Raw genomic sequence first — 15,831 nt, forward strand, 5'->3', positions numbered from 1 at the left:
AACACAACGAAATAAAATCGGTGGAAATCCATCGCTGCAGAATGAGATAGAAAGATGAAAACACAACAAAAGTATCCGCTAATAGAATTCTTCTGACAGTATAGTGTAGCATGTTAAGCTGAAGACACATGTATATTTTTCTCAGGGTGCTCCATTATGGTTGGAGAAGAATGAAAAGCTTCAGTTTGATGATTTTAGCATTATAAAAGACAACGAAAATTTAGAAAAAGAGCTTCAGATCACTCTGAATCATACGGTTTGTAGAAGCCTAATTTGTAGATATATATCAATGTAGAAAAAAATAAATTAACCTCATCTAGGGTAATTAAAATTATATTATACAAATAAAGCCTCTGTATGAGGTCGATACAAGGATATACTTCTTTGGGTCGATATATCCTGTATTGACCTCATACAAAGGCTATATTTGTTATATTATTAATTTCCGATCATATATATATGTATCAAAATTGATTTTGTAGGAATTTTATATAGATATCATAGTGTCTCCTTGACAACAACAAAATATTACTTGTTCTTTCATTTACTTTGTTTTATTTAAACGTTGAATAGAATTCTGACCAAGACCATGACGACGTCACAAAGTGTATCGGTTTTTAGATATTCTAAAAATAACCATGTAATATGCTTTTTGCTATCCGCCGTTTTCACTCTACCTGCGAAAATATAGTTTGACATTTGACTTTCCCTCAACGAATCAAATTTATTAAAATATACGAGCTAATAATACAATCCTATAGATCTTTTATCGTTATCATTGGTTTTCATAAATACGTATTCTATAGAAATACACCACTGATTTCAGTAAACAAAACATAATTTTACCAGATACAAGCTTTATGTTTTACAGTTCATTGACCATTATATAAATAACACATAGCTGATAGGGTGATAGAGCAGATTGTTACCCCGAGAAAACATTGTCAACGGAGGCGAATCCAAGGTTGACAATGTCTTTTTGAGTGATAACAATCTGCTCTATCACCCTCTCAGATATGTGTAATTTATGATACTGAATGTTCTTTTTTTTATTGTCGATTAAATTTCAAGTTTAAAGTAATAAACTATGACATCTTGTACATAACAACCATCTGTAATTGAAAAAACGCACACTTGAGCAAGCGTCTCCGTGAAAAGAAATAGCGCATTTGCCATATGATAGAGTCGTATTTAATCAAGTGCACAGTTGATCAAGGGTCTCCTTGAAGGATAATAGAGTATTGCCATAGAATAGAGTCTTATTTAATAAAGCGCACGCTGAAGGTTTGTTATCATAGTCTGCAAATTAAAAAAAAAAGAGGTAGAAATCATACCGCTTGATTATTCAATATATTAAACTGCATATTGCTATGAATATGAGGAAGTCGTGGTAAAACAAAGACACAATTATTAGCCAAAACTTCAAAAACTCAAAACCATGCTACGACCAAAAGAAAAGCGTCAAAAAGACAAAGACACTAGTCATATTAAAACGACCGTATCGCCAAAAATTGACATTTGAAAACGCAAACGTGATCTAACACTGAAGATAACTTGGCTTGTCCAGTTATTAGCTTTGTTACAATTACGTACATGTAGCAGCTGTTGAGCTTGTATGACACATTCACATTAGGCAATCACGTTGACTCGATTATACAGGTCAATATATACAGAAGAATTACTTTCTACATTATGGCTGTAAATAAAATATGGAAGATGCGATCAATATATTCTAAAATTGAAACTATTTATCATTTTCATTTAGAGCACGTCCTCTTAAAAGTGTTATGAATTGAACGTGTCTTCTCATTTTATACCAGAAAAAAAGTCTAGCATCTGCCTAATGCGTTTACTATTTATAATACATAATATTGTACGAAATACGTTGAAGCAGTTGTATGTCTTACAACAAATAAAAAGATGTGGTATAATTAATAACGATACCACCTACCTGGACCTAATGATGTAAAGTTTGCATGATAGGTTCCAATGTAATCGTTAGAATCGTGTACATTAAGACACACTTATTTGATTCTATTTCTTTGCATGAAAGTCTGAACTGCATGTGAAGCTGTCTAAGGAAATGTATGAATATTTCAAATATATTTGAAGACAATTTTAAAACAATGTTAAGTAATGTATGTTCGTGTTCCAATTTGTTTTAAACATTTGTTTTAATAAAAACACACCACAGATTATCCTAACTTTAGTCATATGTGACCTTATTCGTATTTTGAACTTCTTTTTAAAATTTGTGCCTACTAGATATTTGCCTTAATCGGCACTGATGAGTCTAAATGACAACTCAACGCGCATCTGTAATAAATAAAATTAAGCTTTGTATATTAGATTATATTTTTAAGTCTTTTTTTAAGTTTTTGACAAGACATCTGACACATTCAAATTGAGAAAACATGTTGAAATATATTTGAAAAACAGTACTAACATTTGATTGTGATTTGCGTAATTTTACAGAAAAGTAAAGAAATGATTTCATTAAATGTTTTCACTGCTGAAGATTGGATTAACAGTAATGCACCACCATCACCAGAGTACATGTTAGATCGTCTGCAGCGTGTACAAAACTGTTGGGAAATACAAAAATGTCCAATAACAGTAGTTTGCAGGTATTTTTTTTAAACTAACAGTACATAAACATATATAGTATATGCCCGTTTCTTATTACGGTTTTCGGATCATTTTTATACGTCCGTCTTAGACGAAACATATTTTTGTATACCGTTGTCTGTCCGTCCGTTGTTCAGACTTCGAATAATTACTAAAGAACGCTTCCACCAACTTTTATGAAACTTTGTTGACTTGTTCATATCTATTGACGTACGTCCCCTTTCGATTTTAATAAAATTCAGATTTTTCGTTTCCATATTATTAAGTTGTATCCTTAAAAAAGGAGGGTTTCCAGTTTTCTGACAATAACTCAAAAATGCTTCAATCAATTGTAATGGAACTTTGGTGAATTGTTTATATCTTTTGACGTATGCTCCCTTTCTTTTTATAAATTCCAGATTTAACGTTTCTGTGTTATGAATTTTTGTGCTTTAAAAAGGGGGGATTTTTCCAGGTTTTTTTTACAATCACTAATTAACCCTTCCACAAAATCTTATGGAGATTTGGTGAATTGTTAATAGATGTTGACTTGACCTACTTTTCAATTTTATAAATTACAAATTAAATGTTACGTTTTCAGTTATGAATTTTTATACTGAAAAAGGGGGATTTTCCAGTTTTGGGACAATAACTAAAAATCACTGTCACCAACTTTTACAAAACTTTGGTGAATGGTTTATATCTATTGATGTAAGATCCCTTTTGATTTGTATAAATTTCATATTTTACATTTTTGGTGTTATGCAGTCTTATTCCTATATTCCTAAAAAACAATGAGGATTTTTTCCCATTTTTACGGATATTAAATCAAAATTGCTTTCAGCAGTTAAGGATGAATCTATGGTGATTTTTTTTTATATCTATAGAACTAAGTATCCTTTTGTTTTTTATATAATTTCTGATTTGATGTTGTACAGTTGTTGAATTTTGTCATTTTGAAAAAAATGCCGAAAACGGCCAAGGAAACTTATTCGTTTAAAAATTATTTAAAGCATAAAGACAAGCTTAAAGGGCAACGGACGTATCATGCTCTTATAACGCAGCACTTTAATGTCCCTTTGATTAATATACCCTTCGATGATACATTTATCGTAAGTCTATTTTTCTGTACTGGTCTCATCAGCGAAACCATATTCATAATATTGTAAAACTTGCATTTCTTAAACAAAAGACAAAGCAATGACACTCATACAGGCTTATTTATAAATACTCAAGTATCAATATTCGAAGAATAATATACATCAAATACAAAGGTAAACGATCAAGTGTTAAATGAACTGTGAAATATGTAAAAGATTAATAAATTGAATTATAACTGTAATGAATAGAAACGCGACATATAACATATACACATTCCATATTGATTGTTTTTCTCAATGTTTCAGTGATGGTTGTAGCAAGAGTGGTTTATTTGTGACATTGAAATTGGTTTTAGAAAAAATGCAGGTAGATGAGGAAATAGACATTTTCCAAGTTGTTAGAGAAATTCAAATGAGGCGACCAGAATTCCTCGTGGAATTGGTAAGTATTTTAAGGCACATACACAATAAGGTTAATTCCCTATCGCTAGGTTGCACAACTAAAACATGTAAAATGTCTGCATATAGTGTGCCAGAAGTTGATATACAAAAGGCGGTTGACATGCAGGAATCAGACGTATCCCAAAACAATTGTCCAAAAAGTCTAAAAAGCTTGGAGGTCAACTATTTAAATGCATGTTTTAACTTAAATTCAATCAGCAGTTCTGTTTGGAACCATACAAACTGTTTTCCTATTTGTTCTAAGGGATAAAGAAAGAGATGCTTATGATATTTTCTTCTTTCACTTTATGATAAACGGATATTTGTAACGACTCGATACATCATCATTTTTGTAATATTGTCGTATCTGACTGTAACAAATTATGTTTGTTTGTTTCAGGATCAATACGAATATTGTTACAAGTGTATCAAAGAGCTATTGGATGGGGATTCTCGTGATTCATTGTATGCGAATATCTAAGTGAAGTTCAAACTATCTGTGATATCGAATTGTTTTTTTCACTGGTCTTTATACATTATGAATGTGTAATGTCCTCTCACATCTGCATTATCATTTTTTATTCACATTTAACTAGCACCTATGATATACATGTACAACCTTTTTGAAATTTTCCACGTGGAATGTACACGGAATATAGTAGGAATATTGCTCTGAATTCCCACCAGAAAAGAAAGATAGCTAGTCAGACAGTAGTAGGGATCCACACGGACAATAGCCGAGAAATTTAAATAAGCAGGAATTTCTTAGTAAGAATATTGTATATTATATGAATATGCAAATAAGCATTAATTATTTGGTAGGAAAATAAAATTCCTACTAGAAAACCTGGTAGGAAATTACAAAATTCCACCCAGAAAAAAGTCTTTCCTGGTAGGAATATAAAAATATACAAAATGACTGGGTCAATGAATTAAGTTTGAATCTCAACAACAAAGAACAAAGATGGTTCATGGAACACATTCATTTTTCAGAAAATGGACTTTTGGAATGTTTAAAGAAACTGATATATATGCAAGCTAGAAATTGTGTTTTACATACACATAGAGATAAGCCAAAAATATTCCTAGATGAAATTAAGAGTGAATTAATGAGTAAAAGTATACACTCATTGTTGAATTTTGATTACTTAAAAAATTTGGCAGGCAGATAAAAAAATCATTTTAAATGTATAAGAGTTACCTTCAGTCTTCACAAGCCATATTTTCTTATATCACCTAGATAGTACGATTTTTGTAGTAGATATATTAAAAATCCAGTTAGAATTGTTTTTCATTTTCCATGTCCGCCTTCATTCTATATGAAATCTTTGAGTTTAGGCATATTCCTACTTCATTCCTACTGGTGTCTAGGTGGAATTCTACTACTTATTTCGTACGGGAAACTGCATATTTGATTTCAACAACAAACAGATAAAATAAACGCACACAGTTTTCGGTATCCGAAGAATCAATGGTATAGGAGATTAATTGTTAACCAGGATTGTTGTTTTAGCTGCAAACTCAGTTTCACGTTTAAGAAAACAAGAGGATTAAAATCGGGTGAACAATGTCAATACAGCTAGTAGAAAAGCATTACTGTCCTTGTTTATTATTCTGTAAATTTTTGGATGCTTGTTTTTCAATTTTGAAGCCTTTTGCTAAGTAAACAATTATCTCACAAGAAGTATTAATTATCACCTTACCTGCAAACAGATTAGTTATTCTGGTGATACATGAAGGCACCAAGGAAATGTTTAATGAAGCAAATCTTGTTTCCCTGATATATCATTTTATTGTTTTCGCTATTCCACTTGCTAAAGATGATTGTTTGTTAGATCATTTTTATACTTTGTCACTGCACCTGTAATTAGCTACATACATACATGGATACATATATATATATACAATTTACTGTCATGTGTATTGTTCTATTCATTTGTTGTAATTAAATATACTATTAATCGGTCAATTGTGTGTCAAAATGATAAAATTACATTGATTGTTAAGTTTACGCAAACATTCCAAACTTAATAGTTGTTTGTGCAAGTATATAGAAACAATTTGCATACTAGTATCGCCTTCTGTTATATTACATATACACTGATACTAGATTTTACCTTCTCGTCGACCGAAATATGGATTAACTGGGGAAAAATGCATTGTGCCGCCTTTGTGTCGGACATAGGTTTTTAGACAATCTCAATCAAATGATATATACATGAAACGCTGCAGTGGAGTTTGACAAAATTGACAAGAAAAGACCATATATGAAATATATTTTTCTTAATCATTTCTTAAAAAACAAACTAAGAAATATAGATTCTTACACTGCAACAAGTGTGTTACGATATGACTCCACTCGAGACAGTTAAATTTTATTTTTTAAAGCGCGATGCTTGCCGAGCTCTTTAAATAATAAAATTTAACTGTCGAGAGTGGAGAAATATCATAATACACGAGTTATAGTGTCGGAATCTGTTTCTGTAATGCTTTTTATCGTTCTTTTTCAAAGATTTTCAGAAACTTGTGTTCTTTACATGCGACGTCATTAGGCATTGTCGCCTTTTTTAATGACGTCACAATAGGAAAATTCAGAAGAAAACAAAAAATTTAGACGTCATAATCAAATTTCGACAAATCTTTTGCCGAGAACAGATTTTTCACTAGTGAGGAGAAATATTTTTTCTCACACCGCTCAGGAAATGTGAAAATAGCACAAAAAATAGAGAATAGTCAATTTCCGAATATTTAATCATATAACTCATGCGTTTCACTTTTTAAACTAAGTATTTTATTTTAAGTATTCGAGGCCCCTTAAAAACATTAAGAAATTTCAGACTTCAAGTATCGTACATATTTTAACAGGTCACAAGGATAATACTAGAGTGAAGTATTATTTGAATCTGCCATTAAAATGCTTAAACATTGATCATTGAATCTTTGTATATATCTGAAATATAGGCTAACCAATATTTTCATTCACATTAGAGTTACGATTTACTCACACTGTGGCTCAAACAAGTTTGAAACAAGTTTAATTGAAATTTATAACATTGATTTAAAAAAAAATCGTTTATTTTAAAAACAATCCCAACTTTTAATAAACTTGTAAATAAAGAATTAAGGAAGATAGGGTGTCTTCCTCCATCTTGGATTTGGAAATACCAGAAAACAAGGTCAAATTCTTTCATAGAATGTGTAAATATTGAGAGTAGTAGGCAATTCATGTGTAAGAACGTTCACCTCAATATAGAAAAATGACATGTCTTATCATATTTATGGTTGGATTTTACAAAAACAGTTAAATTTTGTTTTATTAATTGTTTTCCAACTCTGCAACATAAGGGGAGGCAACTCAAATTCAAGGTCAGATAATTCAGATTAAGGTACTTTTACAATAGAATGTATTACGAATTAACCTGTTTTATTATGTAGCAAGAAAACGGGTCTGGTGACCCCATTTTTTCTATTTCTAAACTGAGAGCATACTATTAAAGCTATCTTCTCCTATGCTATCTCAAAATTCTATAGTGTAGTTTACGCTTTATTATAGAAAATTAAAATCTGTCAATTTTGAACACCGTGTAGCGTGAAAATATGCACTGTGACCCATTCTTTTTATTATTATTTTTTTAAAGCATTATAAAAGCTATATTTTGGCAATTTATTAAAAAATGCAATGAACTATTATTTATACACCCCATCTACCACCTTAAATAAATATGAAACAATTGATGTGTTGGGTTTTTTTCGAAGACGTTAGCAATACAACTTGTGTTCACAAAACATGTTCACAAGGGCGGTGTGAACGCGGTCTCATTGCATTCCAATTATATGCCAAAATGTACCTTTCGTTTATCAAGCCATTTGTTAAATTCATTTAATGCTGTTACCATTTTTTATTGTATGATTTCATATTAGTACGTAATAAAGAAGACATGTCATGTAAACCTCTTGTTATGCCTTAATCATACATGATCTTGATTGATTTCCGTTTTACTGTTTTATAAACGTAAACACAGATAACACTGTTAAGAAACAACTTATATCAATTTCATTTTTGACAATCAACATCAATTCTACACATATCACATTAAACAAGAAACGAAAAATTGTCACAACGAATACCCACTGATATCCATAGGGTTCAAGTTTTACTCGCCAAGTCCAAAATGTGAAGATATTTGTTCACAACCTTTTTTTTTTTATCTAAAACATTTTCGGATTTAAATGTGTGTGTCTAATGTTTATTTATCAATAGAGTATCAAACTAAAAGATATGCTTACGTTTTAATATGTGCAAGCCTCTACTAAGCACATGTTATTAATTTTTTTTTCTTAATATTATATAATAATCTGACTGTTTTGTCTATTCTAGACGGATTGTCTATAGTCTCTTAATTGTATTAGTGACCCTAGAATTACTCGTGTTTGTTACATATCTTAAATTGTCATAACGATACTTAAGCCATTGCTTTGTTTGAACATAATTGTGATCGTTAATAGTTCTTGATCATAATACCCCGTTCACTAGTCAAAATAATTATGACGTCTTGGAAGGCTATTTTAATGTGTTCTTTGACGCCTCCATGCGACGTCATAATGCTGAAACCACCATTTTCGTTTGAACTTTGAGCATATTTCATTGAAGGCTCAAAAAATTTGCATGTATAAAAATTACCTTTTATGTGTATGTTTGTTCGAAATATTTCCAATTAAGATATTAGCCAATTATTTGTGTGTTTATTGTTTATTAAATGTTTGAATAGAGACACAAACGGGTTAAATGAATTTCATTTGAATATACTGTGTTATCTAATTGAGAGGACAAAAATCGTGGTTACAAACTAAAACCGAGGGAACACATCCACTTTAAGAGACAAACAAAAGAAACAATATTAAAACTGAAGTGCAACAAAAACGAACGCCAACATACGAACGTTTCCCAAAGATTCTATGAAATTCTTGGATATTAAAATCACACAATTCAATTTAATATTGTTTAACAAAATACACTGATTAAACTCAACTGGTATTACACATCATGTATTAAAGAAATAACATTTTTATATTAATATTTGTACATTACTACACATGTTCAGTAAAAACATGATGCATACAAACCCTGAAAGAGTATATACATCTGCATGCAGGATTTCACATGAACCTCTGTCAAAAAATACCTTGACACACTTCTAACAATACTCGTACTGATCTTGAAACTGAAAAAAATAAATATATATGATTAGTTTATTAGTTTACTTTTTATCTATGAGTTTAAATGTCCCTTTGGTATCTTTCGGCCCTTTCGTTTTAAGCTTTGGACTATAAAATTGATGTGAATTTGAATTTAAAACATTAAGTGGACTTTTTTTAATCGGATGGTATTTTTATTGATCTCATTTATTTCGTCAAAATAAAAGCATCTTGAACAAAATAAAAGCTCATATGAATCATATTGTAAATATGCACTGACACTAAAACAGAAGGGATCAAGACTACTTGAAATGTCTAGGGTGATAACACAGCCTTGTTTCGTGTTTCTCGAAGTGTTCGTATGCACTAGTGCATCATTTTGGTGGTTTTGATAAGTGTTTTTCTTCCATTGTATTTTATATGTCCAGTTAGTAGTTCCTGTCTACATAGGTGCTCATAGAACGGAGAATAACTCAGAGAAGAAGAGAAACTAGCTATACAGAACACTTTTGACTTAAACATTACTCAGGGGTACTAGTTTGAAGTATCTCATATTTTTCAAACGGTTCGAGTCAATTCTGTTTCTCTGTGATAGAGGTGCTCCAAGAGCGGAAAATTAAACTAAAAGACACAATTTGGAACTCTCTGATGTTTTAAAATATTTCGTCAGTGGTACAAGCGACTTTTTAGGGTTTTATTTTTTCGAGTGAAGAGAGTTCTGTCTCTGTGTGACACAGGTTAACGAGTTATGATAGTTTTAATAATCTAGAACTGTATGATTGGTAAAAATAAAAAAAAAATGTAAATTATTATACTCTAAAAACAAAATGTATAATACTCTATGAAGCAAAATAAAATAACCCGCTACTTCTGAAGCTGCAAATGTACTGTGTTTCAATTTGTTTTTGTAAAAGACCATGCTGATCATACTTTTTTGATATTCGGAGGCTGTAACAATGCACTTGATGACTTTTTCAACAGTTAATGCATTGTGTATGAAAGCAAGTGCGATTACATCATATAATTTGAAATTAAATGTCCAATAGGTGTGAATAAATTGGTCAAGTATTAAATTTTTGCATGAATTAACTTGTTTCTTAATTAATTATTTAAAATTTATCATATTTGGAATACATCTGTGTTTTTAAAATTAATATAGATTAGTCTACGCTTAATGTGGTGTATTTATTGTACCTTGATACTAAATAAACGAATATTGCGATTGTAAAACAAAACCTGTTTTATTTAGTTCTAATACAATCTTAAATCAATCCTAATTCTATCTCATTTTTGAAAGATAGTTTTTCATATGTGACGTCATGCTGTTTCTAAATTTCATAAATTCAAATGTGGCATAACGTTTCAGCCTTTTCGCCATCGTATGTGACGTCACATTTTTTTTAATTACGTTGACGCCTGGACTGATTCGGATGTGTCTATTTTCTGATAAACTCGGGTTCAGTTTTCTATAATTAGTTAATACTTCAGGTTCATTATGTATATCTCTTTCATATTCATTTGTTAAAATTTACTGTTTGCAATAGCATTAAGTGTTCTATATAATAAGGATGTTCTTATCCCGTGCATAAAAACCGTATTTGTCAAAACCTTTTTAACTTTTGATCTTCAGTGCTGTACAACTTTGTACCTTTTTCACGTTGACTTCGATCTTTAATATCTACATGTAGGCGTTATGTATTCAGGTTTAGTTTTCTGTAATTAGTTAATACTTCAGTTTCTTTGCGTATATCTCTTTCCTATTCATTTGATAAAATTTACTGTTTGCAATAGCATGAATTGTTCTATATAATAAGAATGTTCTTACCCCGGGCATAAAAACAATGCCGTATTTGGCGAAACCTTTACAACTTTTCATTTTGATCTTCAGTGCTGTACAACTTTGTACTTTTTTCACTTTCGATCTTTTATATCTGGGCGTCACTGGTGAGTCGTGTGTGTACAAGGCGCGTTTTTGGTGTATTGAATGTTTAACCTGATGCTTTTTGTTATCTATTAATCATGTTTTTCTTTGTCTAATATGCTCTCCTATTTATTTGTATTGTTGTCCTGTAATATTATGTTGTCATTTCAATGTTATATTTACATTTGCTATTTAAGTGCGAGGTTTGGCATGCCATAAAACCAGGTTCAACCCACTACTTTTATTCCCCTTTAAAAGTGTCCTGTACCAAGTCAGGAAGATGGTCATTGTTATATTAATGTTCGTTTCTGTGTGTGTTGCATTTTAACGTTGAGTCGTTTGTGTTTTCTCTTATTTTTGAGATAAGACGTGGCACGGTACTTGTCTATCCCAAATTCATGTATTTGGTTTTCGTGTTATATTTGTTATTCTCGTGGTGTTTTGTATGATGCTTGGTCCGTTTCTGTGTTGCGTCGTTGTTCTTCTTTTATATTTAATGCGTTTCCCTCGGTTTTGGTTTGTTACCCCGATTTTGTTTTTTGTCCATGGATTTATGAGTTTTGAACAGCGGTATACTACTGTTGCCTTTATTTATGACTGCTATAACTATTTGAGGTATAAATCTACTATTGTAATCATAAACTTGACAGAATAGAAATATTTATAACACATACAATTTTAAAAACGTTGTAGAAAATGAATAAGGAGATTGGAAACGTGAGTCGAAATAATGAACGAAAACACTTTCACAGGAAACTAGAAATTATCGTCACAACATTTGATTGCTTAGACCACTTGAATACTAAAGCTGTCAACCCACAAAGGAAGTATTTCATTTTGTTAACAGTCGTCCTATGAAACTTTACAGTAGATAATAATAGTCATATGTTGTAAGAGTACGATGGTTGCATTGTTTTGTTTTGATCTAACAAATTAAAGACCTCACTGACACGTCATTCATAAAAAAAAAAAATACGTATGTGAAAAATTCTCAGTTTCAGTGTTATTCTATTGGCCAAAAAAAGTTACTCAACCTTAATAGAACCTATGCTTATGAAACCTGAATACTTTATTGCCAAAAAATTCTAAATAAACGTTAAAAACATAATTTCAAAATGAATTGAATGCATTTTTAGAAGTGATGACCACTACATATGCATTTCATGTTTTGAATATAATCTATACTGCATTGCGAATATTCAACAAAAATCCGGGATAGGAAAATACATTAAGACATGTTATAGAATATGAGGTGATATTCTAGGCTGAGGATTTATTTTTCGTTCTCCCTGACCCTGGTTTGTCACACTATATGTTCTGTCTGATACCTGAATAATATAGATAGAGTTTTTTTTTGTATAATTAAAGATAATCATGCAGCCGCAGTTTGTCATCGTTATCATTGAGATCCTGGTAGCATCCGCGTAAGAAAATATGCAACGGATTCTATTTTAATTGTTGAGGTTACAATTTATACCTTAAAACTACCAAATTATGTAAACTTATACTTTCTTAATCGTGTAATGACATCAAGTTGAACAATAACCATTTGTTATACGTATGTGAGTAGATATAAATGACTTGTTTTTGATTTTGGTCTTTGAAAATGACATAGCGTGTTCTTTAGGTAAACAAAGAATTTAACAAACAATCCTTGGTGAATATTAACTTCCCTGACAATATTAAATTCAGATAAATATGTTCTTCAGTTTTCATTATTCTTATTCTCATCTATTTCCTTTATTTTATTCTCTCTCTTACAATATCTTAATTACCATTATGAGTTAAGTATGCTTGTTCTTAATTTTGAAGTTAAATAGTCTTTGTAAAAACAGATATCAGTTAAAAACTTTATATTATTTGTGAATATCCCCGAGTAGATGTTGATATCGCCCATTATCTGTATGTACTATCGCACCAATGATTATTAAACGAACATATGGTTGTTGAATGCACAACCATGTTAACGCCACTTTAGATTACGACAATTAGTTGAATTTGATAAAATAAAGTTGTATCAAGATTGAACGCATATAAGAAAAACGACAGATCACAGCTAAGATAATATTAAATGATTGCAAATACATGCCAATAAGCATACATGTATATATAGAGAGAAATCCTAACATTTTCACAAAAATGTATGTCCCTCTAATAAAATTGAGAATGGAAATGTGGAATGTGTCAAAGAGACAACAACCCGTCCAATTAAAAAAAACAACAGCAGAAGGTCACCAACAGGTCTTCAATGAAGCGAGAAATTCCCGCACCCGGAGGCGTCCTTCAGCTGGCCCCTAAACAAATATATACTAGTCCAGTGATAATGAACGCCATACTAATTTCCAAATTGTACACAAGAAACTAAAATTAAAATAATACAAGACTAACAAAGGCCAGAGGCTCCTGACTTGGGACAGGCGCAAAAATGCGGCGGGGTTAAACATGTTTGAGAGATCAAAACCCTCCCCCTATACCTCTAACCAATGTAGAAAAGTAAACGCATACAAATACGCACATTAAAATTCAGTTCAAGAGAAGTCCGAGTCTGATGTCAGAAGATGTAACAAAGAAAATATACAAAATGACAACAGACTACTAGCAGTTAACTGACATGCCAGCTCCAGACTTCAATTAAACTGACTGAAAGATTATCATTTCATCATATGAACATCAGGCACAATCCTTCCCGTTAGGGGTTTAGTATCATACCGTCATAACAAATATGAGAAGAACATAACCCGTGTCATGCCAACAACTGTTTTTAGAATAAATGTGTTTAGTTCCGATGCAAAGACCTTATCAGTGACTCAATATTAACGCCAAAATATGCAATCTTTAATGACTTGACAACAGTATCGTAATTATATCCCTTCTTTTAAAATAAGTCTATTCAAAGGTTTTATAAGTTTCTGAGGTGAATACTGACACATTTGTGCTAAAAAAAGATATTTCCATAAAAAATTGGATGTGAAATACCTGAACGTATTAGAAGTCTGCATGTTGAGCTATATTTACGAATGATGTCTTTATACCGATGATAAAATTTAGTAAATGTTTTGACTAGTTTGTGATATCGAAAACCCTGGTGTAATAATTTTTCAGTAATACATACATTTCTCTCGTTAAAATCTAAAACAAGTTGAGATATATAAACACCGTAAGATGGTGACAAGGGAACGTCACCATCTAAAAACGGATAATTAACGATAGGAAATGAAAAATCATCCCTTTTATCATAAAGTTTAGTATTCAGCTTTCCGTTAGTGATATAGATATCAAGATCGAGAAAAGGGCAGTGTTCATTGTTAGTATTAGCTTTATTTAAAGTAAGTTCAACAGGATAAATTTCATTAATATACATACTGAAGTCGTCATTATTGAGAGCCAAACTATCATCCAAATATCTAAAAGTATTATTAAATTTGTTTATCAGATGTTGTTTCGATGGGTCTTTGCTTATTTTGGTCATAAATTGTAACTCATAACAATACAAAAAACAGGTCCGCAATAAGTGGTGCACAATTAGTCCCCTTTGGAATTCCGATAATCTGACGATAAAAGGAATTCCCAAAGCGAACAAAAATGTTATCTAGTAAAAATTCAAGGGCATATATAGTATCAAAGCATGTCCAATTAACATGGTTTTTTTTGTTTATTGCTACTAAAAAATTACCTAAAAGAGTTCTAACATATATATTCACATTCTGAATTTTTGAATGCCCATTTAACTCGGTGTGTAATTTTTTTCTTAATGAGAATGTGAGGCAATGTGGTATACAGGGTAGAAAAATCAAAACTTTGAACAGATTCAAAATGACCAATATAAGCATGCAATTTATCAAGTACTTCCAACGAGTTCTTGACACTCCAAAAGTAATTTATTCCACTATTTTCGAAGGCCTTATTGGAACAGTTTTTTATCAGGTTTTTAATTGTACCAAGTGTGCTGGTAAGAAGAATAGACAATTTAGTAGTTGATCAATGGCTTGAAGACGAAATAAATCTATATTTGTAAGGTGTTTTGTGTAGCTTCGGAAGCCAATACATAGTTGGGACTTTCATTGTATTTGGCTCTGCTTGTAAAGCGGTGGCTAAAAGTTTATGTTTGTTACAGATTTCAATTTCTGAAAATGGAGTCAGTTTGTTGGAATGTTGGTGAGTTGGTGATTTCCTTTTTCAGAACCTCCATGTAAAATTTACGTCAAACAATAGTATTAGCAGCTTTATCGGCCGGGACAAAAACAAATTCCTTGGCTATTTCTTTTAGTTTATGTTTGATACGAGAAATAGGTTTATTGTGGTTATTGTTAATAGTAAAATGTTCTTTAAAATGTTGAATACGTATATCAACTATCTTCATTACTGAATTAAAAAAAGAGTCCAAAGATTTTTTGTCAGCTTTTTCCCGTTTTATCCATTTCATACAGTAAGTATGGAGTGAGTCGTGGATGATATTACGACACTCATTCCAATTAATAATTGACGGGGGACGATATTTAGGTCCTTTACTGAGGAATGATTTTAACTCTCGATCTTGAACGATGTTAAGATCTCCTGTTATAACAT

The 15,831-nt window shown here is 31.1% G+C and overlaps 1 protein-coding gene across 2 annotated transcripts in view; it reads left to right on the top strand.

Moving 5' to 3' along the window:
- LOC134680750 (receptor-type tyrosine-protein phosphatase mu-like) overlaps positions 1 to 4,658 on the top strand; it is a 60,195-nt gene extending 55,537 nt beyond the window's left edge. For both annotated transcript variants that reach the window (XM_063539966.1, XM_063539974.1), the window contains exons 27-30: positions 146 to 256; positions 2,476 to 2,627; positions 4,014 to 4,149; positions 4,549 to 4,658. In XM_063539966.1, coding sequence (XP_063396036.1) covers positions 146 to 256; positions 2,476 to 2,627; positions 4,014 to 4,149; positions 4,549 to 4,629 — 480 coding nt within the window. In that variant the 3' untranslated portion in view covers positions 4,630 to 4,658. The remainder of the gene's footprint in view (positions 1 to 145; positions 257 to 2,475; positions 2,628 to 4,013; positions 4,150 to 4,548) is intronic.
- The last annotated feature ends 11,173 nt before the right edge of the window (positions 4,659 to 15,831 follow it).

The sequence above is a fragment of the Mytilus trossulus genome, chromosome 1 (genome assembly GCF_036588685.1).
Source record: "Mytilus trossulus isolate FHL-02 chromosome 1, PNRI_Mtr1.1.1.hap1, whole genome shotgun sequence".
NCBI lineage: Eukaryota > Metazoa > Mollusca > Bivalvia > Mytilida > Mytilidae > Mytilus > Mytilus trossulus.